Here is a 25,633-nt window from a genome sequence, read left to right as displayed (position 1 = left end):
AAAGTTGGACTGGAGAAAGTCAAGTTTCAAAGAGAGGAAGTCAAACAGTTCCAAGTGATTAGTGGAGTTGGGAGAATGATAGGGACAACAAATGAATCTGACAAAATGTGGTAGACAGATTTTAAGCCAAAGAAGATTGTAAAGGGGAGATTCCAAATTAATAAGTCTCTGACAAGGAATATCACAGTGGATATGTGCACAAGTACCACCTTTGAAGTGAAAGGAATCATACAGCAAATAATCTGGACAACTGAGGGCAGTGGTTGAATCAACTGATAATTGGAATTCTGTCAGAAAGAGTACATGGGTTTGAAGACTGTAAATGGAAATGGACTTCGCTGAGATTGGAACTGAGACCAGCAAGGTTATACACTAGCTGAACCGGAAGCCTTCTAGAGTTACTAATAGGACTGGAGGGTTGAGTCCAGTGGGCTATCTGGTGGCCAGCCTGCAACACCGTTTTAGAGCTGTACCCCCAAAATGTAAGGAAGATTAGATCTCACCAGGATATCTATCATAACCTCAAAAATCATCAATCATACTGCATGATGGAAGAGAGGGGGGGGGAAGGGTTGCCAAAGCTTTTCTCTGGAGACTAAACATGGGTTCTACCATTTCAAGTCACCAATAAGCAAAGTGGTGGTATTGCACTGGTTGATGAGAATCATCTACCACCTAGTATTACCAGGTAACACAGAGGGGCAGCATTCCTCTGTGTGGTGTGAACGACACATCTCAACCCTTGCTTGTTAGTTCACACCTGGGTGGTCACCTCCAGTATACTAGTTGCTGTATTTCAGGACTTGCACATGGGGGGGGGTTATACCCAGGGTTATAACAGTCCCACCATCGTGAAGGTGCAAGCAGAGGATTTGGCTGTGTCAGACTGACCGGACTTTGCTGAAGTTAGATCCACTTGACTTGTGTGTCATCTGAATATCAGTTCCATCAGCATTTCAGATTCCCAAGTAGCAAGCCCAGCTTGATATAGCTAAGAAAAGGTCTATGGCAGCCACAAGGATCAAAGAGTAACCAACTGTTGGAATAAACTTCCACCCAATGTCCTGGAGGTGATAGTTTGAATAGCTTTAATGCGTTTGGACAAATTATGGAAGCAATAAAAAAAGTTTTTTGCTGGTGCTGTACTAACTTTGTTTTCTTGCATTATATTTTCAATACCAATACAGTCAGTCCTCGTATAACACATATTTACACTACACGAATTCGATCATACACGATTTATAAATAGAGGAACGATATTGTATATAACACGAACCGAATTCGTTTATGCACGGTTTGCTTTTGTGTTTACAAGAAATGGCAGTTGAACGCAGAATCACCCCAACTGAATGCAACACGATAGGTGAAGAGAAGATTCTGAAATTGTATTTATGTTTTTTATATCAGTGAAGGGGAAACACATTTCACCATAATACGTAAAAACCCAGCTATCGGTATTATCGCAAATGCAATTAGATTGAGTTTACTACCAGTTTATAACAGATTCCACTAGCAGGAGCGCAACTGGAAATTGTTTTATGGTAGTAACCCCTAGAAATGTGCTTTAGTAAAATGTGAGCCAGTGAGGTGTTCATAGTGTGTCTCTGCCTTTACGATGTTGTTTATTCAGTTGCTACACGCATGCATCTTTTGTTTATGTGTATCAAGTGTGCCTCCTCATTTTGTAATTGGGCTTTATTCCCTAAAAATGAGTAAAATACTTAAAAGGTGTGAAAAGGAAGCATCCTGGTGAAGACACTACAGATTCAGAGAGAAAGAGAAAAGTAATATCGATAAACAGGGGGACTGGGTCAAAACTTCTTACCTGAGAAAATTTGTGGTGGCCTCATACTAGCGTTTATAGCCAAAATCACACTGGCCTCCAGCCCATTGGGGTTTCCCTGGTAAGGCTTATGGCCAGTCTGCCTCTGTCGATAAAGATAAAATATGAAATTGTGAAATGCTTTGAGCGAAATGAAAGACCATGTGATATTGCACATGCTACAGGCCTAAATGAGGCAACGCCGAGAATTACAAAGAATGCAGAAAAAATAAAAACAACTTTCATAGCAGGAACAACTCAAAGTGTAATTAAAATCCATTAGATTAAGACACAAAGAATTGGAAGAGATGGAACGGCTGTCATCTGTTTGGATAGAAAATCAAACAAAAATCAAATTTTTCTTACGATAGAAGCAAAAGCATTAGCAATATTTTATTACAATAATTTATTGTTTTTGGTAATGTTTTGGTTACAAATGTGTGTTCAATCTTGGGTGGTCGGCACCTAACCCTATTTTTCCCATAGGGCCTGTTTATATTGCACAATTTTGCATTGCACTAGGGTTTCTAGGAACACAACTATCGTGCTATACGAGGACTGACTGTACTTGTATTGACAACATAATTCTAAAAATCATACTACGAGTGTTTTTTCTTTCTACAAAGAACTAGATAACAGAATAATGAATCACAATTGAGGTTGGGGAGGAAATTATAAATGTAAGAAGTAATATTATTCAGAGGTTAAATGTACAGTTTTGTATACATTTATTTGTTTTTGTACAGATCAAAATTATTATAAAAAGTACTTTTTAAGTACCTTCAGTATTATCTACTTACACTTTGAGTGGAATTTTTTTTTTTTATATGTGAGGGTTTTTGGTAGTAGAGAGATACAGCAGAGGCCACTTATTCTAGGTGCCATCTGCCCAAAGGGTCTTGAAGAATCCTTGTGAATAGGAGATGCACTTGCACATCTCCTCTGCAGGCACATCACCTAAATCTAGGAACACTCTCACCATGTCTAAAGGCTTAACTACCACTTCTGCAGCTTCTTTTAATATAAATGGACAGCTTCCATCAGCCCCAGGTGCTCTATTCACTTTCAGCTGCAGCATTTTCTCTTCCACCTTCCTTTCTGTTGTTATAAAATCATTTAACTCCTAATCTGCATTAGAAATACTTCTGCTAACCCCCACCTCTAAAAGTTTCTTCATGTGTGAATGTAGATGCAGAATATTTATTCAGGTTTTCAGCAATCTATATAGGATCATGTGAATCATCTATTTCCTTCTGGTCTAGGCATATAGAAAGAATTCTGTGCTGCTTTTCTTTGCATTCTTAGCCAGACATCTCATCATCTGCCTTAACCTGTCTAACCCACTGAATAACTTGATTACACACTATTTGTGCTTACTAGTATTTAGTATTATAAAAGCTAAATGATGCAAGGAATTAAGACTTTTTCTGTATTTGCAAAAAAAAAATTCATATCTTCATTTATCCCTCCTCCATTCTCAAAAGTGGCATACAAAGTCCTAATTATTGTAATTAGGATTTTGTATGCCCTTGCAATCGGATAGCCACTTTTTCTCTGCCACTAAGTTTATCAGTTCATGTAACATTCGTTTTGGTCTAAATCTTGAACAGTTGGTATAAAATACTTAGTAGCCCCTATTATTACTTCTCTGAACACTTTCCCATTTGGCATTTGCATTTTTTTTAAAATCAAAATCAGGTGTTCCCACTGAAAAAAGTTTAAAAAATGTCCGAGCCCATTATAGTCTTTTTATAATAAAACCCTTTCCTTTACCCTTGACAGTATTTATTTCTTTAAATAAATCCCACACCCATATATTATGATCCCTGCTACCTAAACATTCTTTTACTTTTAGGTTATTAATGCATGATAATTCACTGTCAATAACCAGGACATCAAGGACATTGATGCCTCTTGTTGCCTCTCTAACATATAGGTTCAAAAAGCAGTCATCAGCAAACTGAAAAATGTCTTACTACTAAGTGTGCTGTTAACCCGCAAGCTCTAATTGACATCTGGAAAGTTAAAATCCCCCATTCTATTTGTCTATATAGTTGATCATTACACCCATCACAGTCATTTTGGCTTATAACACACTTCAATTTTCACTTCTGTTTTCTCAACATTTATGTCATACCAGAATGACATAATATTACACTGGAAACCTGTGTCTACCAGTTATATTTTAGAATCTATGTTCTTCTTCACTAAAAGCATCATCGCTCCCCATTCGTGTTTTTCCTTTTTTGTACAGGTTATAATTACATTCAAATTCTGCATCCCCAATATCAAAATGTTTTTCTTAAACCCATATGTCAGCATTTCATGATAATGCTTCAAACTTACCAAATTTATAAGTATTAGTGTAATTAGTAAGTAGTAATTGTGTTCTTTGTGCTTTAATTAATTTTACACAGCCCATAAAGGTTAAAAAAAAATTTTTTGAATGAAATTTGCTTATAAAAAAAGTGCTTGCTTAACGAAAAGTATTTATTTTTTAAGAAAATATCCTGAAAATCACATTTTGTAACCTACAAAGTAGGTTACAAAAATGAAAGATAAAATTACCCTTCTCCCACTGCCCTAATAACATTGATGTTCTGCAATGGGAGAAGGGTAATTTTATCTTTCATTTTGAGACAAGATGGTCATTGTTTGATTTTAAGCATACTATAATGAATTATGTTTACAAATCAAATTGTTTATAATCTGATTTACGAGTGTTCTCTCACCCAAACCAAATATATACGTGATACTTTTTAGGAGTGAGGTGAATCGAGGTATAGGTTAAAATACCTTAGTGCACCAGTAAGATTTATAAAACTGATTATAAACAGAATGTTGTACATGATCCTATGGCTGATAGCTATCTACTCAACTGGGTTATCAAACAGATATGGGTTATTTCATGACACATGAGAAAGATATGTTAAGTACTGGAGTTAGCTTTATTAATAATTTCCATCAGATTCAATAGTGTTTTATCGGGGTGACTTGTATGTGCAGTAGGTCACAACTACTGCCTATTATGTCTTAGAGCTGCCTATATTGCCATAGTTATATCCATTTCTAATTTTTTGACCTTTACTTATTGTACTTTAGTGCACTACTCTCTACAGGCTACAGTCCTGGGATAACGTGTGGACACAATTTTGCACATTTCAAGATTGAGCCCGTATGATGCCAGAAGAAGTGCACAGCTCGTTGATAGCTGCTGCACTGTTATTTCAGCTGCATAAAATTTACAATGAAGTTGTAAATTCTTCTAGCTTCGGCCATCCAGCATATAAACAGATATTTATTTAAGCCTCCATATCCAAGTGGTCAAGTGGGAGGGTACAAAAGTGCACGTGAATATGGTATAATTCTTGTATTCTCTCTATCTTGTGAGCTCCTCTCTGCCCTTATGCAGTTGCCCCAGAGTATAAACAGAATTTTTTTTTTTTTTTTTTGGCTGGTTGTGGTCCTTGGGTAACATATTTGCATATTGCAAGATCAAGCCCTTATTGCTACAAAAAGTGCACAGCCTATTATTAGATGCTGTGCTGTTACGTCAACTGCAATAAAAACAGTTACAGTGAAGTTGTAAATTCTCCTGGCCTCAGCCAACCAGAGTATAAATAGAAAATTTTTTTTAATTATTATTAATTTTGCTTATTATCCTTTAATTATAATACTTTACTACTATTGTGTTACACTAATGGTAAATAATTTGCTAAGAAAAATTATTATTACACTATGTAACAAACATTTTTGTTCATATTTAATTGTTTCTTATTTTGTGTTTGTTTGTTTTTTCTTATTTTATACTTTGTACACTGAATCCAGGTGTCACTGGCTTTTTTATAGTGTCAATATTTTGACAGCACTTGAATTCATGTTTTTACGCCATTTATAATTATTACATAAGTGTGTACCAATACTGTGATATGCAAGAGCCTGTAGTATATTTTTGGATATTATATAGATCTGAAGCAGGTGCACATTATCATTGGTGGCATCAAGTTTTTCAGTACATATGAAGCATATTTTTGAATGCCTAAGAGTGACCATGACAAGTTGCGGGCACCTCATTTCTGCTGTGGTAGATACAGGTTAATATTATACAGAGTTGCAGGTTAATATTATATGGTTGGTTTCGTGGTGGTCATAAATGCATGCCTTTTGCTATACCTAGAATAAGGAGAGAGCCCTCAAACCAACATGATGACTACTAGTTTTGTATGGCAGATATACCAAAGTTTAAAAAGTCTATGAATCAAACTTTGTACTGTATCCCAAATACCATCCTCTGTTGCTCCAGTTACATGCTGTTTGTTTGTTTGTTATTTGGTTTTTAGGAGCATTAGCAGCTAAGGCCATATTGCTCCAGGGGGATATGCAGTGGTCATTCCCTGACCTTTCTGCATCCTCCGTATTTGGTGGGCATGGGCTCGAACCCCGGTCTAATCAAGGAGCGTGTGCTATGCACTGCTGCTCCTGCCCACCTGGCTACAGAGGCACCCCAGTTACATGCAATGTAGACCTGCCAACTCTCAATCCACTTTCCAAGAAGACTCTTCAGAACTGGATGACAAATCTAATGAACAGGATAATTGGAATAATACTTCAGAAGCCTGTTCAAGTAGAGCTACATTTCATTAATCATCAAGAACTGAGGGACTTAGTGAAGGAACTGGGTGTAATGCAATCCAATTCAGAGCTTTTGACATCCATTTTAAAGGATGAGGAATATACTGGATTCCAGCTACAAGGCTTCTGCATTTAAAAAAAAGACATGTCACTTTTACATTACATGTTGTAGAATCCCTGTATTTTGATTTGATTGGTCTGAATTCTAAAGAAATTGCTATCGGTCACAATCAATGGCATTTTTCATATGCATTTCATGTAATAGTTTGAAATGCGGTATTGCTTCACACACTGGGAATATGCCCCCATCAATTCCTGTTGTGCACTCTGTTCAAATTAAAGACTATGAAAATGTGAAACGTGTGTTAGAGAAGATAAAGTATGACCAGCATAAAGGGATATCTTCAGTAAGTTTAAGATGCTGGGGTTTCTTCTAGTGCTTACAGGGTAGTTTCACAAGTATCCCCCCCTGCTTCCTCTGGGACAGCAGGGTACTAGATTGACATGAAGAGAAAGATTTGCCAGAATTCAGTTGCAGCTTAGTACATATAATGTAGTAAATAGTCCCTTGGTTCCATTAAAGTCTTGTTTCCTATATCAAACAGGGGCTGGTCTGTTAAAGCATTGGATCCTCAATGTGACATTTTCAATCACATACAATCTATTTCCAAAATTTTTTGATGAAAGTGAAGGTGGCACTTTTATTAGTATAAAAGTAAAACAGATGTTAGCTTCATGAACTTCAAGCAAAATGCCTGGCAGTTTTTTTGCCTTATAGTGAATGGCTTTCTTGGTTGACATTGAGAATGAAAATTACAATGCACTAATTGATAAGTTAATCGAAAATTACAGAAAAATGGGATGAGGAATTCAATCACTCTCATTACTTGCATTTTTTCGCACCAAATTGAGATGACTGTTAGTGAAGAGCATAAAAAGGAAGAGGGAGGGGAGACAGAGAGTCCATCAGAATATACAGTCAACAACAAAGAGGTACCAAGAAGGGTAGGATTAAGCTATGATAGGTGGCTATATCTGGTTCTTGGTTCAGGATGATCACAATGACCACAAAAGATAAAGACATTCAAATGTATATTTTCAAGGAAAATATTTTCCATTAACCCAAGCAGGGTTTTCACAATATATTTTTAGTTTGCTGTTTACTAATAACAAAGAGTAATATTCTATTTTTTTGACATTTCGCTTTGTGTAGATAAACAGTCAGCAAATCTGATATAGTATTATTGCATATTTACTTTTCATTTATTTCTAAGCAAACTACTGACTATGCAAAAAACAAATCATATTCAGAACCAGCATACACAAATTCATAAAGAAACGCCAAGAAATCTAGAACAGAACCTTTCTGAAACTTGTCACATAATTAATTATGACATTATTAGTGCAAATGAATCATTATTACATAGTTGAAGTTTAAAACAAACCAAAGTTTGTATGTTAGGCATCCTTATTATGAAATCTCATATTGTGAAACCTTCCACGAGTTCAAATAAGTAACACTTCCCCATCACAGAAGTTTTCCTGCTGTTACTTATTTTCAGTTGACTAACACCAGCATCCAGATGGCACCATTTAAAAGCTATTTAGCCCCTCACTGGAGGGAGGGTACCCAGAGGTATAAGAGCTAACAGCTCAGCTGTGACCTATTTACACAATAAAAGACTTGCTAACAACTTACTGTTTGCTGATGATCAGGTGATTGCACAAGACATAGATGATGCAGAGTATATGTGCAGGAAATTGGTGGAGACATATAGAGGATGGGGATTAAAGATAAATTATGATAAGACAGAATATGAAAACATAAGAAGTTCTGGAGATAGAAGAATATAAACTTAAAACAGTGCATAACTTTAAATACTTGGGATAGATAATATAAGCTGATGGATCATCCAAACTGGAGGTTGAGAAGAGAATTAGCAATGGAAGAAAAGTGATAGGTATGCTGAATGCAATCCTTTGGAGTAGGAATATACTCAGTAAAACAAAAAGACTTATCTACCAAATCACAGTATAGAGCATAATGCTCTATGGGGCAGAAACATGGACGGTGAATAAAAGACAATAGGGGAAATTGCTTGTAAGAGAAATGGACTACTACAAAAGATCAGCAAGAAAATTGAGACTGGATAAAATAAGAAATTAAGAGATTCAACGAGTGATGGAAGAGAAAACTGATATAATCCAGGTAATTGAAACAAAAAGCTGAGGTGGTATGGACATACCAGCAGAATGGAGGACAGACTTCCAAAAGTTATTATGAATTGGGTGGAACCAGGAAGAGAAGGAAGACCAAGGGAAGTGTGGATGGATGGATTCCGAAAAGGCATGGAAAGATGAGGACTGAGAGAGGAAGATACAGAAAACAGAGAACTGGCAAAAAAGACTAGAACAATAGAAGTTTTTTTAGGTCAAGGAAAACCCATTGCGCAATGGAAAATTCCTGATGATGACGACATAAAGATTTGCCAAAAGGTGTACTTGTTAGACTAATAAAATTTTAGCAGAGAAAATCTCAAACTATGAAAAATTTACACTATTTGCATCATTACTGAACAGTTGAATTTTTAAAACAAACCAAAGTTTGTACATTAGGCATCATTATAAAATTCCATCTAGACATCTCTTCCTATCCATGAAATTTCACTGTCTGTTGTTTTTGTGTTTCCATAACCATACTTTTTTTTTATTGGCATTTCACTTTAGCAAACATATTTCTGAATGACACTGTTGTATAATCAACACAATTCAGAGGAAGATTATGTTCTATGACAAAATATGCAAATAAACATCACATCTGCTGCATAGGATAGTGTCACCACAAAATACAAAATCAATTTTTACATCTGCATGCTGTCCTTACAAGTATTTGTTTGCGAATGTCTGGATGTCTTCTTACATCATACTTCTTTGACATCTTACTAATAGACATTATTAATTAGCTTCACACCACACAAGTACTATGTAATGAATTGCCCATTACAGACAAGCCTATTATCCCATGCTTGTTGTATGTATACTAGCACACCTGACAGCTGATTCATTAACAAAAACAAGAGAACTCTGAAGAAATTTAAAAAAACTACAATTATAATGTAATTTTACATTTTTTATTTAAGAAAAGAAAAAGATGGAGGAAATACTTTAAAAAAAACCTTTGTTTTTTGCAAACTCTGTCTTTAACTTTGTAACCAACTATATTATGATGGTGAGATGGAGACAGGTAAAACTGAATAAAAAAGATGGAATCTAACTAGAAAGTTGGCAGTTGTGTAAGGAATACAAATTGCTCTATGTTGTTAAAAAAGAAATATTTATTTTATTTAAATATTTACTTAATTTAAGCAAAATTTAATTATCACTAATGGCTTTAGGAACTGCACACTCATCCTCAGAGTAACTGGATATCTCCAAGTCACTGAGAAAAAAGAAATATGTAATTATTTTCAAAAGTCATGATTAAATTGCCTTTTTCTTTTTATACTATAAAAAGAAATAAAATAAAAAAGAAAAATAGATTACACAGGGTAATCTATTTTATACTATTAACATTAACTATTTAACATTAATAGTATGCCATAACACAGTGACCTTTCACACAAACTTTGTGTAAAAGATCACTGTGTTATGGCATACTATTTTTAATGTTATGGCAAACAATCTTTAATATCCATAAAAATCTTTGATTATATTAGCAGTATCTTGAGAGCTCTTGGATGGCATATAAAATCACTGAAAATACAAATTTTTCCTTGATTTTTCTATTTTTTGAGCTGAATATATTAGGCAATAAATTTTAAGTTTTGATTTTTTTATTTCCTGAAATATGATGCATCTCATGGATTTGATGAGCTGAATCCAAATTTTAAGTTGGATGTTGCCTAGTACTTGCATTCTTATAGAGGAATGCAGATTGTGCTCACTGAAAAACTTAATGAAATTTTAATAAGTATTACAATAATAAATGATGTGAAAATATATTTATTTTTTTTTCATTTGCTTTTACTTTTGTAATAATTAGGAGCCTCTCTGATCAAAATCCAGCAATGGCCTGCCAGCATACTAGGACTTCCACTTTCCTTGATAACATTTCTCTAGGGGTAATATGAAAATATTCATGAAATATTCACTTCATGAAAATATTCATTATGTTCATCTTTCCATGATTCACATGAGGGAGAGCAAATCAGGAGAGCAACAAGATTCACATGAGGGAGAGCAAATCAGTTTTGTAATGAATGGTTTTGGTCAAATGTCTCCTTTGCACAAAAAAGGCAATAATATTTTGTATAGCCAGATTGTGAACTAAAAGGTCTGCTAATCGTTGTAGAGCAAAATCTGGAAAACTTCTGACTTCAGAACTTCTCAATCAGCAGTCCAACCAATATCTGTAGACAGATTTTGGTCCATAAAAACTAAAATATGACATAACTTGTGTATACTGATAGGAACAAGAGACTGGACATTCAAAATCAGCATTAAAAAATACAAGTTCATCACATTTTTACTGAAATTTTTAACTGTTGCTCAATAATATAAATGATTATGCTCCATGAATGCAATCTAGAACCAGTGAACTGTAAACCCTAAGATATCCCTAAAAATATTACAAAAATATTACAAAAGGAGAAACTGTACTATAACCAAATTTTGGACTTCTGGAAGTAACGTATTTGTAAAATGTTGGTAAATTTGTTACCTTACACATATTTCTTAATGCACACTGATAAAACCATGGGATTATGATAAAAGCTAAGAATTTGAATGACATTTCCAATGCATGTTATTTGTTAAAATTTGTTTTTTAAATTGATTTTCAAAACAGAATCATCAAACTTTGATTTTTATCAAGTACTCTGATTTTGTAACATGTATCAAGCAATTTCACTTCAGATTTGCAACTTTTTGGAATATAAATCTTCAAAGAATCTGCATTACAAGTAATTCTATCAAAGTCTTTTAATCATTTGATCAACCTCAATGGTATAATCTCATACAGTGTGACTTACTTTGTCCCAAAAGAACAGGTAAGCTTGACTAAACTCAAAATCTTCTAATTGGTATTGTTTCATGAAAGAAACACGTATGACATTCAAGCAAGCAAATATCCAACAACGTCCAGAATTCTTCTGGTTGGTAACTGGTTTTCCTTCTGTGTCTATCTGAAAGTAAAGAAATTAATAAGAAAACTAAATATAATAAATTTAAAAGACATTAACATGACAAATGATATAATGAAAAACATTTTAACCAAGATTTATATTTTAAAAATGTAAGCGATTTAAAAGAAATTAACAACCTTCCAAGGGGTTACATGATTTGCTAAAAAAGCATTTGAAAGGGTATAACATGAGTATTGTAAGGAAACCAAAAACCAAATAATAAAAGAGGGGAACATAAAGAGACATGCCCATGATTCTACATTCAAAGCCATTCATTGCCAAGGGTATTAAAAGTAGGAACACATTAAGAACTTCTGCCTCACACCATAATGATATAACACATACTAAAAACATTTTTAACCTAGACTTATATTTCAAAAATTTAAGTGATGTAAAGGAAATGAAGAGGCTCTCAACCATGATTTGCTAAAAAAGCATTTGAAAGCATTTGAAAATCAACCAATACCTGGGTAGAAGTCCATACGTGGCTTATTCTTGACATCTGGCAATCCAAAGCTGTTGTTTAAAACATTAACATTAAAATAATAAAATAAAAATAAAATAATAATGTGCATGATTAAAACTGGAGAGCAACGACTTAGCCCAGGCTAAATGAGATCAGATATTGGATCATAATCCATCCATTCCAGTGAACCTGGTTACCATCCCTATCACCGGGAGACAGGTTTCTACTATCTAATATTCAAATAATCTCCTTGCTGAAACACATTAGCCACTAAATCATTAAAATATATTTGAAAGGGGTTAACAAGAGTACAGGAAGGTAAACTAAATAATAAAAGATGGAACAAAAATGTAGACATACCCATGATGCTACATTCAAATCCATTCACTATCATGGGTATATCACAAGTGAAACATATTAAGAACTTCTACCTTACGCACCATAAAAATATTTAGCCCAGTTGGCAGTATCGCATTACCTTAGTTCCTGTGGGAAAATATTTAATCCCGGTGACTCGTTGGTTGGAGATTGGTGCAGGGTAGCGCAAAATAAGCTGAACAGTTTGTTTTCTCTGTAACTTTAGAAAGAAATGCAATAAATGAACTATCTAAACGGTGAATGAAAGCTTTATTCTTGGAAATTTTTTACATCATATGTGAAAAATAATATCAGCCAAATAACCATCCCTTCTTGCTTGCAAACATGTGCTCTTCTCACTGCATTTTCCATGGCATTTCTCAGAGTTTCAGGAGATATTTCGGCTATCTCATGCCAGATGTTCTCTTTTAGGGCCTCTATGGTTTGAGGGTTATTGGCATACACTTTATCCTTGAGATAGCCCCCAAAGAAAAAAGTCTGGGGTGGTCAAATCCAGTGAGCATGGTGGCCATCTCACATCACCATTTTTCGAAATAATGCGATTGTTGAACTTCTAGTTGAAGAAAGGACGTCATGTGCTGCTGTTTACAAAAATTTACTTTGTAACAAATATAATGCACTTGATGAACAGCAGCTATCCTTCAGAAGTAGCTGTTTGTAATTAGTGTTCCACTGATACACTCTTTAATTGCATCTCTAGCTGAGGGGAGAAAATGGGTGTCTACGGTGATTTGTCTCTGAGAAGTTCTGTTGTTACAAAAATTACTCTGCAACTGAATACCTAATATATTGAAGCAGTGCCTTGTAAATAACTTTGGTTATTTTTACTACATACAGAAATGATGCATAACACTAACTTGTACATCAGTAATCTTTTTCATAGCCTTAAACTTTGACTTAATTCTTCCTTAAATTTATTCAAACTACTCAATTCCACAACTCAGATGCTGTTTTATTCTAACAATCAATTACTCACTGGTGAAAGCAAATTGGCACACATCTATCCTGCAACCACCTTTTAAAATCTGAATTTATGTCCTCCCCCCCTTGTGCATGCTGTCTGAGAAAGATTTAGAATATCATCCTCAAGTTTACTCAATCCATTTAAAGCCTTACACACTTCAGACTTCAGTCATGTCTTTCTGGAAGTATCCAGTTTCCAAGAACTGCAATTTGTAGAACTGAAGTTTTCTGTGGTAAGAGTACCCTTCTGTGTTCTTGACTAAACTAGTTGCACTTCTCTGCATCCATTCCAACAGATCCATAACTTTCTTAAAATGAAGCTTTGCTTCCAGACTTTTACATAATATACATGACGTAGTCTAACCATTGTCTTATACAATGGAATAATCACCTCTTTGTCCTACTGGCAAAGCCTGCATATCACTGACAGAACCCCAAAAGCTGTTCTTGGACACCCATTTTCTCCCCTCAGCTAGAGATGCAATTAAAGAGTGTATCAGTGGAACACTAATTACAAACAGCTACATCTGGAGGGGAATAGAGTAACCTGTCTGCACAGCTCAGAGAACAGAGAACTTCATGTCAGACTTCATAATTACCCTTTTGTTTTATGCCACCTTAAGTGTGGTACCACCTAATTGGTATTTTAGTCCAGGTTGCCGCCCATATAAAATACCTTGCATTTACCAATGTTAAACTTCAATTGTCTCTTCTCAGCACATCTAATTTATCTATGTATTTCTGCAGTAGCACTCCTTGATTCCTCTCATTAACCACTATACCAATCTTTATATCATCTGTAAACAACTGGCTTGATAGACAATAAGCCTTCATCAATATCATTAATAAATAAGTAAAGCAAAGGGCACAGAACTGAATTTTTGGAGTGCATATTTTATTTTTTGTAATCCATTCTCTCATTATACCAATGGGAAAATCGCTTCCAATTTATAACTATTTTTCAGAAATTCATGGTGTTCTAAAATCAGAAAGGTACCGTATACATAAATGGTGTTTACATAATCGTATACATAAATGGTGTATACATAATCGTATATGATCAATAACAGGAAATGTATAATAAAACAATACTACTATTGGAAATTTAAACTGATAATTTACTGCTATAATTTACCACTGGTGATTTAAAACAATACTTCTACTGGAAAAAAAAAGGTAAACTTCTTTAGTATTTTTTTTAATTTTCTAGGCACACATAAGAAAATTTTTAAAAAGAATACACAATAAGCTTTACGTTTGGGCATAATGGCACACACATACTTTGGCTTTACAGAATACAAGAAAATTATTAGTATTAGTAGTGTAAAATGATGCAATAAAGCAAGCTTATACAGCATCAGCCAAAAAAAAAAAAAAAAACCCCATATCACCTGCCCATCCCATATAACAGTTTATCTCATTCTTCCTTCAATTTATTCAAATTACTACTTCTACAATACAAAATGCAATTTTGTTCCAAAAAACAATAAACCTGCTGAATGAAGGTAAATTTCCACACATCTGTCCTACAATCATCCTTCCTCAATTTGAATTTGTCCCCTCATATGTGTAGCCTAAGCAAGAAGAAGAATGTCATCAGCTTACTCAATCCATTCAAAGCCTTAAATGCCTCAATCAGATCTCCTCACAATTGCCTATTCTTCAGACACTGCAGAACTTCTGGGTAAAATACCATCGATATCTTCCTAATCTCGTTGCTCTTCTCTGCATCCACATCCTTCTGCAAATGATGCTTTCAGACATATTTATCCCCAGGGGCTCACATCTGGTGGGTATGGGCTTGGCACACTCAGGGTCCTGAGCTGGATATCATCATTCTTCTCTTTTTTGGCGATTCCCTTCTACTTCTTTTTTCTCTCTCTCTCTCTCTCTCTCTCTCTCTCTCTCTCTCTCTCTCTCTCTCTCTCTCTCTCTCTCTCTCTCTCTCCCCCCCCCCCTCCCTCCCCCCCCCTCCCACAGGGTAATTCAGAATTTTTTTTTTTTTGGCTGGTGCAGCATAAGCCTCAGGCTTCCTTGCACCATATGGCTAATAATAATATATGCAGTACTCAAGAGTTGACCTAACCATTGCCTTATACAACAGGATAATCACCTCCTTATTCCCTGCTCAAAAAAAAATTCCTGTATATCATTGACAAAATACCTAACAGCCCATTTGCAATGCTCAGAGAATTTCATCTCTGACTGCACAATTATCCCCAAGTCTTTTCATTCTCTACTACCTGATTGTGGTACCACATTCTGGGATTACAGCTACCCATATGCAGTACCTTGCATTTTTTAATGTTAAACTTCAACTGCCACTGCCTAATTTTTCTTGTTGGAGTAGCATACACTGATTACTGTCAATAACTACCCTTCCAACTTTCATATCATCTGCAAACTTATACATTAAGCCTGATATGCCTCCGTCAATATCAATAATAAATACACAAAACAACAATGAGCCAAGCACAGATAACAGTCTAGGAGAGTAATGTCCACTGATAACCACTCTGCTTCTCCCACTCAACCATCCCTTTATCCATAGAAGAAACTTGTCCTTAATGCCACACTGCTCCAATTTGTCCAGCAGCCTTTTATGTCAAACATTGTAAAACTTTTTCTCAAATCAAAGCCTATGATGTAAAATTCTTTTTTGCATCCAGTTCCTTTCTTAGTGCATCATAGTATTAGACTGCTAAATACAAATGATGATTGTAATACATACAAGACTGGTCAGACAATCGCCCCCTTAACAAATCCATACTGTGACTGCAGAATAACTGACTTTCTTCTAGATGGTTTTGTGCATTACTTCTTTAACTAGTGATCCCATTATTTTCCCTGGAACAGAAGTCAAACTAAGAGGTTTATAATTACTCAAGGCACCCTTTGGTCTCTCTTTGTGAATTGGGGAAATATATATTCAGAAATCTTCAGTCCATAGGGATCTCCCCTGAATTAAGGGATGCCCTCATAATTATGGCTAATGGATCACTTACCTCTTTTGCTGACTCCCTTAACATAAATAGATAGATCCCAACCAACTGCTGCATTTTTACTTCAAGAGTGCCTATTTAGCTTCAACAATTTCTCTTCCACTTCAGTCTCAGTTAACACAATATTATTTGGCTTTCTGTTATAATTTGATACACTTCTGGCACCTCAATCCCTAAAAAGTTCATCATGTGTGAATTTAGACACAAACTACAGCAGACTCTCGATTTACTGAGATCGGTTTAACCAGGAAGCGATTAACTGGGACAGTTCAAGACTCCAAATTTAAAAAAAAAAAAAAAAAAAACCAGAAATCATAAAATTCAAGTAATAACTAGAATAGGTATAAGCAGATGTTTTTCAAGTCGTAAATAAGCGACAAGAAGTGGCATTATAAGTTGTCAGTGGGAGATTAGTGTACCTATTATCTTGCAACCCCCGCAGGCGTGAAGCCTGCCACTCAAAAAAAAAAAGGGAATGAATGTTTAGTTTGTTTTAGTGCATCGCGTCAATTGTTGTGTTCGTTGCACTGCAAAAAGCCAAATTTTGTTTCATTATTCATGTCAGGGATGTCGGAATTTTTTTTATAGTATATACATTTTTTTGTTTAGAAATCGAGAAAATGATGGGTGAAAGCAAAAGAGTTGCACTTTCAGTTAAACAAAAACTTGAAATTATTCAAAAGTTTGAAAATGGTGCATCAGTTAAATCTTTAATGAACCATTATAATGTTGGTGACCAAACCATACGCAACATCGTAAAAAATAAAGGGAAGCTATTAGATTTAAAATGAACAATATAAAAAAAAAAATAAAGGGAAGCATCATATCGGACATGGAGTAGTGCTCGGCAAGCTTTTTCGTTTTTTATCTATCGCCATATTTTTTACATATGTTACTGAACATTTTTTGATACAGTAAGTCCCTGACTTATGCCACTTCGGACTTAGGTAAATTTTTTTTCACTCTATTTTTTTTTTTTTTTTTTTTAGGGATTGTAAAATTTAAAACAAACAAAAAAAGATAATAATAAGCAATCAATAACGATGACTGCAGCACACACAAATTGCACAAGTGAGATATGGAATAACAAGGAAAAAGAGAGGATTCTTAAAATTTATTTATGTTTTTGAAGATTTCAGTGAAGGGGAACACATTTCACCATAATAACGTAAAAACCCACAGAATTCCAGTTATTGGTATTATCGCAAATGCAATAAGATCAGTTTACAACCCATTTATAACGGATTGCGCTAACAGAAAAGCCCAATAAATTGGAAAGTGCAAATTGTTTTTATGGTAGTGACCTCCAGAAATGTGCTTTAGTAAAATGTGAACTCACGTGGGGTGATAATGAGTTTTCACTTTAACCCTATGAAGTTCTTTTCAAAATTTGACTGTTACCATGGTGCCAACTAAGAGAATAAGTGACAGCGGTACTAGTAAATCTACCAAGAAAAGGAAAGCGATCAATTTGGATTAGAAAATAAGGATGTATGAAAATGGTCACACATTAACAAGTACCACGTTGAATTCAGATTTGTCAATAATAATATAGTAGCAATATGTTATTAGTCATTCCCAACTTACGTAAAATTCAACTTACGTAAGAAGTCCTGGAACGTATCTCTTACATGTGTCGGGGACTTCTGTATTTTTGAGTTAACCGGGAAATGAATTATCCGGGATTTTTTTTTTTACTATCCCGGAAAATCAAGAGTCTATTGTATCTGTTCAGTTTTTCAGCAACCTGCACAAGATCATCAAGAGTTAAACCGGTCACATCTAGTGGACCAATAAGGTTATTAAATAAGCCACACGTAAAAACAAAATTAATGACTGAAAAGAAGAACATCATTCAATAAATAGATACCTTGTGTGTAAAAACATGATTAGACTTTTCCAGTGTTTTTCGACTGAGACATATCTCAAGAGGATCCTGTTTAGTGCAAACATTCAAAGCCAAAAGATTTTTGGGATCAGACTCAAAAGCTTCTCGAAATTTCTGCAAGACTTCAGGTGTCAAGACTGAAAATAAATAAATATATAATAAATTAATATGAACATTAATTTTTATTCATAAATATCCAATGATACATACAGAATTAAACAAGTTAAACATAATTTGATTAAAATAATGAATTGTGTTTATATATACACATATAGAACAATTTTTAAAAATAAAATAACTTTACCTGTTCACCAAAACCAATTACAGAATTTCTCATTAGTTCTTGAACACATTTTAAAGACACACTAGTCAGTCTTTATAATTAAAAATTATCAAGAATCAAAATCTAATTTGTAATGATTTTAATCGCTACAGTTCCTACTCAGCTCATTAATATAATAAGAAAGTCTAGCAAATAAAACTTAATTTAGATGTTTATACATTGTACATATTTTACCACTGTGTTTTAAGGAAATAGGTACTCAATAGCTGAAATACATGGTGTGGCACTATAAACTAATAGTTTTTATTTTGAAGTATGATTTATAAAAAATTAATTTTGTAAAAAAACTTTAACAGTATAAATAATGCAAATTTTAGTTCTTAACAAGTTAGTTAACGTACACAGTGTGTTGCACTTAAGGCATGTTAGCAAATAGTAATAACACGTTACTATTTTCTAACATGCCTATTTAATGATAATTTTTAATGATTAATAATTATCATTAAACTATTATTAACGATAATTAACAATAGGCATGACTATTATTAATTATCATTCATAATAGTCATGATTATTATAGCAATGATCGGTGCTTTTTTTTTTTGTAAAAAAAATAGGTGCCGTACTCATTCTTTGCTATCAGGAAAAATTGAAAATTAAAAGGATATGAAAAGTACTCTAAAAATTTTTTTTTCTTGATATTGTTACTTTAGTAGTAATGTTTTTGGAATAAGAACAACAAATTTAGTATATTAACACAGTTTATTAAGCATAAATTTATTATTCAAGTATATAAAAAGATAATAAAATGTGAGTAAAATAAGCAAATAAATTGGTCAACTACTGAGTGCCAGGCACTCAGGATGAAGGGTCCATAGTCACGAATGGTCGTTAGTGTAGTATCTCAAATAGAGCTTTATGGTAACTGAAAAAAAGTTTCTAGTACCCCGGCTTGGCCTAAAACTGAGGAACTGACGAAACCGTTGTCTATTTGAGTCTTTCCAGTTGTTGTGAACGATAAGGGTGGGAGAAGCGACTCCGACTTCTTCCTGGAGAAGCGATTAAAGTCTTGGGGGAGGGGAGCACTGACAGGTGAGGGCCGTGCAAGACACCACGCAGGCACCTCCCCACCACCGCATCTTAAACACTGTATGTAAGATGCGCCTCCCCACTTCTCGTTGCAAAATTTATAAATGACCTTTATAGAATTATTAACTAACTATTTAGCAACCTTTTTGTCACCAAAAGGAGAGTTACTTAGTACAAAGAAGCACGCTATCGCAGTGCAATTAAAAATTGGTTTTTCAATTTTAGCACAAAAAGTAAATGCTAGATTTCAATCGGAATAGTTTTCCCTCTATAAGCATCGAATAATGCATAGCTAATGTGATTTTTAAATTTTTAGCTCCATTAGCGATGGAAAAAAGAGGGGGGGGCACAAAAATTACTCACATTTTCCTGTCTGGCACCGCCATTTTTAATTTTAAAAATATTTTAAGAGTATATTTTAAACCTACTTGTTGAACTCTTTCCAATGGTGTATAATAAGCTATAGGTTGTCGAAAACATTCCCCCCCCCCAACACATTTACCACCCATTTCTCAAACAAATTTTTGTCAACAATGATCAATATGGCGTTATGTTGGCTCACATCATGTACAAATCCATGCAAAATTTCAAGTCAATAGGTTAAGCGGTTCCAGAGATACAATGCTGTAACAGACGGACAACCGAGTGACATTATAAGGATCCTTCGTTAGACTACGGACCTTAAAAATAATAAGTAAAAATAAATAACATAAGTAAAAATAATTTCATAATAAAGTTTTTGTAGAATATTCTAAATTTTTATTAAGTTCTCATCCGACACCCTGTGCCAACTTCTTTTCTTCCTCTTTGTGTGTCTCTTGCTGAATGACGTTTCCGAAGCAGCCACGAACTGACAAAATTTGCTGGATCGAAGCAGGTCAGCGGCGGGCTTACAATTTTAAGAAAGAAATCCTCGTTCACATTCACTCGATGAAATTGATATCGTACTCAGAGTGTCCATCAAATGCTTCAATTCTTCCGAAACCATCTTTTCAATTAGGTATTTGCAAAATCCACGAATTGTATCTCTTTTGTTTAACTGTAAACTAATTAACAATTTTCTAACTTCATTTTCACCAAATTCCAACAAGTTTTATTTAGAAGATTTAATACCATCGCTGTCCTCGTTTTCCTTCTGTCGTCATCGGTATTAACTGTCCAAAATGTCAGTGTCATTCGGATATTCGGGTACTGTGACCATGAAACAGAGATAGGGAGAATTTCCAGGAAAATGTGGATAATGCACTTCTGCAAAACAACAGATGATTATTTGTCAGGGTAAAAGTAAATTGCGCTCTCCTAATTCTCGAACGGGGCGCTTACAGTTGATTCACAGCAGTGTCCAATCTACAGCCCGCACGGAAAGTGAACTAAAACAGCATTTTAAATTTTGTTAATTATCAAAAATTTTTTTTAATTAAATGTTTTGTTCAGTAAATGTAATTGTGTATTATACTTAAAAGTTTCGAATATTTTCAATTTTACTTTTACATGCAACAAGATAGGGAAAATGTAACACACTGAAGAAATCTAACTTTGAATTTTTTTTTTAATATGGTGCCTGTACGGGAAAAGTTTGGACACCACTGCAGTAGAAGGTGGACCAGAGACCATTGGGAATACCCCTTGATCTGCTGACTGCCGACCAGTGCAACTTCTCCGTATGTGGGACAGGTGGTCAGATAGGTTTTACCAGGTACCACTAAGTTGCAGAATGGTAATCCCTTTAGCTCTCTTAATTCGCGCACTAATTTCCTAAATTGCCTGAAGGCCAGAAATGCGAACAGTGTGTACCGAGTTAATTCTCTCCTAATCCATTCGCTATATGAAAATTTTCTTCGCTTAACGGAAACTATTTTAAATGTAACTTCCAAGGAGAATTCAGAATAATTCGCTATAAAAGGACTTCGTTAAATAGAGGTCCGACTGAGTAATTTAGAATTATAAAAATGGTTATACAGTTTTATATAGAAAATATCTTAACACAGTGAAAAATGCAAATTTAGTTAAATAATTTTAAGCTTATTTGAATAGTAGGTAAACAAGTGAAAAAAATTTACGGAATATTACAAATTTAGGAGTGCACTGCTTCTAAATGTCACACGTCACAAAAGGTGCCAGTATGCCGTACCGTTGCGCACCATCCCAAAAAAAGCGCTGGCAATGATTATGCAAAAACAGAGCAGGTCATTTCTGAATATCCACCATAATATCCATTCATACCTCCAACCATTACAGTCATTTCTGAATATCCACCATAATATCCATTCATACCTCCAACCAACATAATGTTTATGGATTACCTACATAATATACTTATATGGATAGTCTGTGTCGTATATGAAAAAAATAATTTCCAGATTTCTACTGATTTTAGTGAGTTTTGGGAAGGCTCAACAAATCGTGCTAAAAAAGAAAAATATAAAATATCATGAAAATCCATCCACTGAGAGTTGAGTTATTATATGCAGAGGGATGGAAATAATAATTGCCAGATTTGTATTGCTCCAATTTTAATGAAATTTTGTCTGTCTAAGAGAGCCAAATATAAAATTTCACAAAATCCATCCACTGGGAGTTGAGTTATTACATGTACAGTATGGGCAGACAGACTAACAAAGAAATACTTTTGGATTTTTAATGGTCCAATTTTAATGAAATTTGGACCATCAGAAATTTTGAGATAGCTTGTCAATTTTTTTTAAATGAGCCAAATATAAAATTTTATGAAAATCCATCCATTAGGAATCAAATAATTATATGTTGCTGGGCACAGTGAAAACTAGGTGCTTTATACATATATGCTATTGCACCTAAAAACTAAGTTAGATAAGTATGCTTCCCCATTAGTTACATTGCTACCTGATCCATGCTAAAAATATTCAATGACATGAAGTAACAAGGTTTCATTGGTTAGTCTGATTACTTGTGGAATTTTTGCTTTTAATTCAGAGATATTCAAAGGACAACTACAAAAAACTTTTTCAGATAGCCCAGAAGAAAAAGTTATTTTCATTGAGGTCAATGAACCTTGGAAGCCATGCAATGCTACCAAATCTTAAAACAATATGATTGGGAAATATGTTATGTAAGACTTGCACAGTGGCACTAACAGTGTGGGTTGTTTATGCCATCTTTTTGTTGGAAATGAGTTGTAAAAATTCTAAATGTGGGTTGTTGGAAATTCTAAATGGGAAGCATGAAATGATGCAATCATAGAAACTGCTAGGCTTTTTATACCAACTAAGAGATACTGTTCAGGGTTTAAACCTAAATCGGTGTCAGATGAACTGATGAGACTTATGGTAAAAAAGAAAAATGCTTGGGATGCATATAAAATATCAAGCAACATAGATATCTATGGTAGATATAAACTAGTCTGTAACCATATCACAAAGGAGATTAGGCAAGTGCAGGCAGATTAAGAGAATGGCAAAGAATGCAAAGAAAACCAACAAAGACATCTATGCTTATATTAACAGCAGAAGGAAGGGGTTGAATGACATTAGTCCATTTAATGTTGATGGTCTAACTGATGATGATCCTGCTCAGGATGCTGACCAATTGAATGAGTATTTTCCATCTACATTCACACAAGAGGATTTCTTTAGGGAAGAATGAGGATAGAAGCTTATCAAACACTAACAGAGAGTTAAATGATTTTGTAATAACTGAAAGGGAAGTGGAAGAGAAATTGAAGCTAAATGTAAAAAAAGGCACATTGGGTGGATGGGATCTATCCAGTGGTGAGCTATAGTGGGCTCGCATGGGCTCGCGAGAGCCCATTGTTATTATTTTTGAAAATTTGCGAGCCCATTGTTGAGACGATCATTTATTTTACAAATGAAATACTGGATGCAATTATTGAGAATCCACAGCACGGTGGGGCGAACAAGGCCCCATTCCCAGCATTTTAATTGCGCAATCGATCAATTATGTATTTTAAAATTGCTTCATTTTTGATTTAATTACAGTCAGACCTCTGTTTAACAAACTTTTTTATAGCAAATATTTTGATTCCCCTTGGTAATTACATTTAAAATAGTTTCCATTGAACGAAGAAAATTTCCGTATAACGATGGATTAGGAGAGAGAACTTCGTATGCATTGTTCTCACCTCTGGCCTTGAGGCAATTTAGGTAATTAGAAAGTGCAAATTAAGGGTGAAAGGGATTACCATTCCACAATGTTAGTGGTGTCTGTAAAACCTATGCAGTCACACTAGTCAATATGCTTTCCATAGCCAGTCAGAGGATTAAGAAGATTCTCGACACGGATTATAGCCTCTGGTCAACCTGTGTTGTGGTTCCCCTTTACTCCGACAAATGGGTGTATGTTTTTCGGAGAAGTGAGTGATCCATGCATTTCAGTAAATTTCTCCTGTCTATGTTTACATGGTCACAGTAGCTGAATATCTGTGTGATTCCGACATTTTGCACTGTATTCAAAGAACTAGTGAGGGTAGCAACATAGAAGGGAGATTGAGGCAACTAAGATATTAAGTAAACTTTACCAAGATGAAATGTTGGCAGATTTTGAAACTTTGTCGAGCCTTTCACTGTGTAGAAAATGGTCAAAAATATAATGGCATACAGGCAATATTTAAAAAAAAAAAAAAAAAACTGCATTACCAATCACCAAAAAACTATTGCTAAAGATGATTGCTAAAGCACTTTATGTGGAAACTATAAAGATCGGTTGTGTGCTTGGGCAACGATGAGCTTGTAGCTTGGGGACGGCAATTGTGGGTTGGAGGAATCATCCCGCTTTGTGCAAACATTTTGAATCAGAAGTTAAATAATCCAGGATTATTAAATGGACTTTTAAATTTGGAATTTCTTAACCATTTAGCACTAATGATCGACATCCTGCAGGAGCTCCTTACTTTTCAGAAGCTTTACAAAGTCGCAGCATCACAATGGTAAACATATATAAATTAATTATTCAAACTATGAATACTATTGCTAATTTGAAAAATTCTGAAGGAAATTATGAAGCTAAAATTGAGAGCATGTTGAAGTGGAAAGAATTTGAAGGAATCAAAATCGAAAGAAAAAAAATTACCTCGTGACAGATTATTAAATGCATTGTTTTATCCTTAAAGGATAAGTTATTAATGCAACAGGGTGATTTTAAATTAAATAAAGAAAATAATGATACCATTGAAAGAAATTTTAAACATATGCTACTGGAAATCATGGAATGCGAAAAAACTTTCGTCTCGGTGGCAAGCCGTTGAAAACCGAATAAGAAATTTAAGTTTTCTGATAAAATATGAAATAAAAAGTAATAATTTTAGAGATTTTGTCGAAGACAATTTATCCTTAAAATTGGTTGAAATTCCCTTTTCAATTAATTAAGAAAGCCAGAAATATCTTTGAAACCACTGTGATTAGCAGTGCTGAAGCTGAGCAAGCTTTCAGCGTAATGAATAATATCGTGTGAATGAATGAATAATGTTGGAAATTAAACACGTTGCAGATTATGATGACCATACATCTAAATGGAAAACCACTGCTTCAATTTGATCCGGATCGTTACGTCAAAACATTCCTCTGTAATCATCGCTCAGGTATTAAATAAAGCAGAAGAAGATTGACAACAAATCTTAATAAAGAAGTAAATTGCACGTGGCAATTTTTAGAATAAATTTTTCTTGTAAATTAATTTTATCTTTTAAATTATTTTTATTATTTAAATTATTTTTAAATTAATTAATCTTGTGAATAAATTTTTTTTCATGTAATCTGTGATTTTTTGTGTACTTTTTCTAGAAAGTTTTTTTATGTAATATTTATTTTCATATTGTGGAATGTTTTGTGATAGGTTTTATGTTATTTGTGAAATATTTCATGTTATTTTTTATTCACAATATTAAAATTTTATCATGAAAAATATGTATCCATTATATTTCCATAGTTGTGCAT

General features: G+C 34.2%; 1 protein-coding gene across 1 annotated transcript in view; it reads right to left on the bottom strand.

The window, feature by feature from the left end:
• Positions 1-25,633, bottom strand: part of LOC150080805 (bleomycin hydrolase) — a 163,088-nt gene that overhangs the window by 111,261 nt on the left and 26,194 nt on the right. The window contains exons 2-3 of the mRNA XM_090381004.1: positions 18,317-18,471; positions 11,485-11,637 (exon numbers count right to left, since the gene is read on the bottom strand). Of these exons, the coding sequence (XP_090237130.1) occupies positions 11,485-11,637; positions 18,317-18,471 (308 nt within the window). The remainder of the gene's footprint in view (positions 1-11,484; positions 11,638-18,316; positions 18,472-25,633) is intronic.

This window comes from Mastigoproctus giganteus, chromosome 9 (genome assembly GCF_048544385.1).
Source record: "Mastigoproctus giganteus isolate SK-2022 chromosome 9, ASM4854438v1, whole genome shotgun sequence".
Taxonomy (NCBI): Eukaryota; Metazoa; Arthropoda; class Arachnida; order Uropygi; family Thelyphonidae; genus Mastigoproctus; species Mastigoproctus giganteus.
The sequence above is the reverse complement of the archived record's forward strand: the minus strand, read 5'-3'. Positions and strand labels throughout refer to the sequence as shown.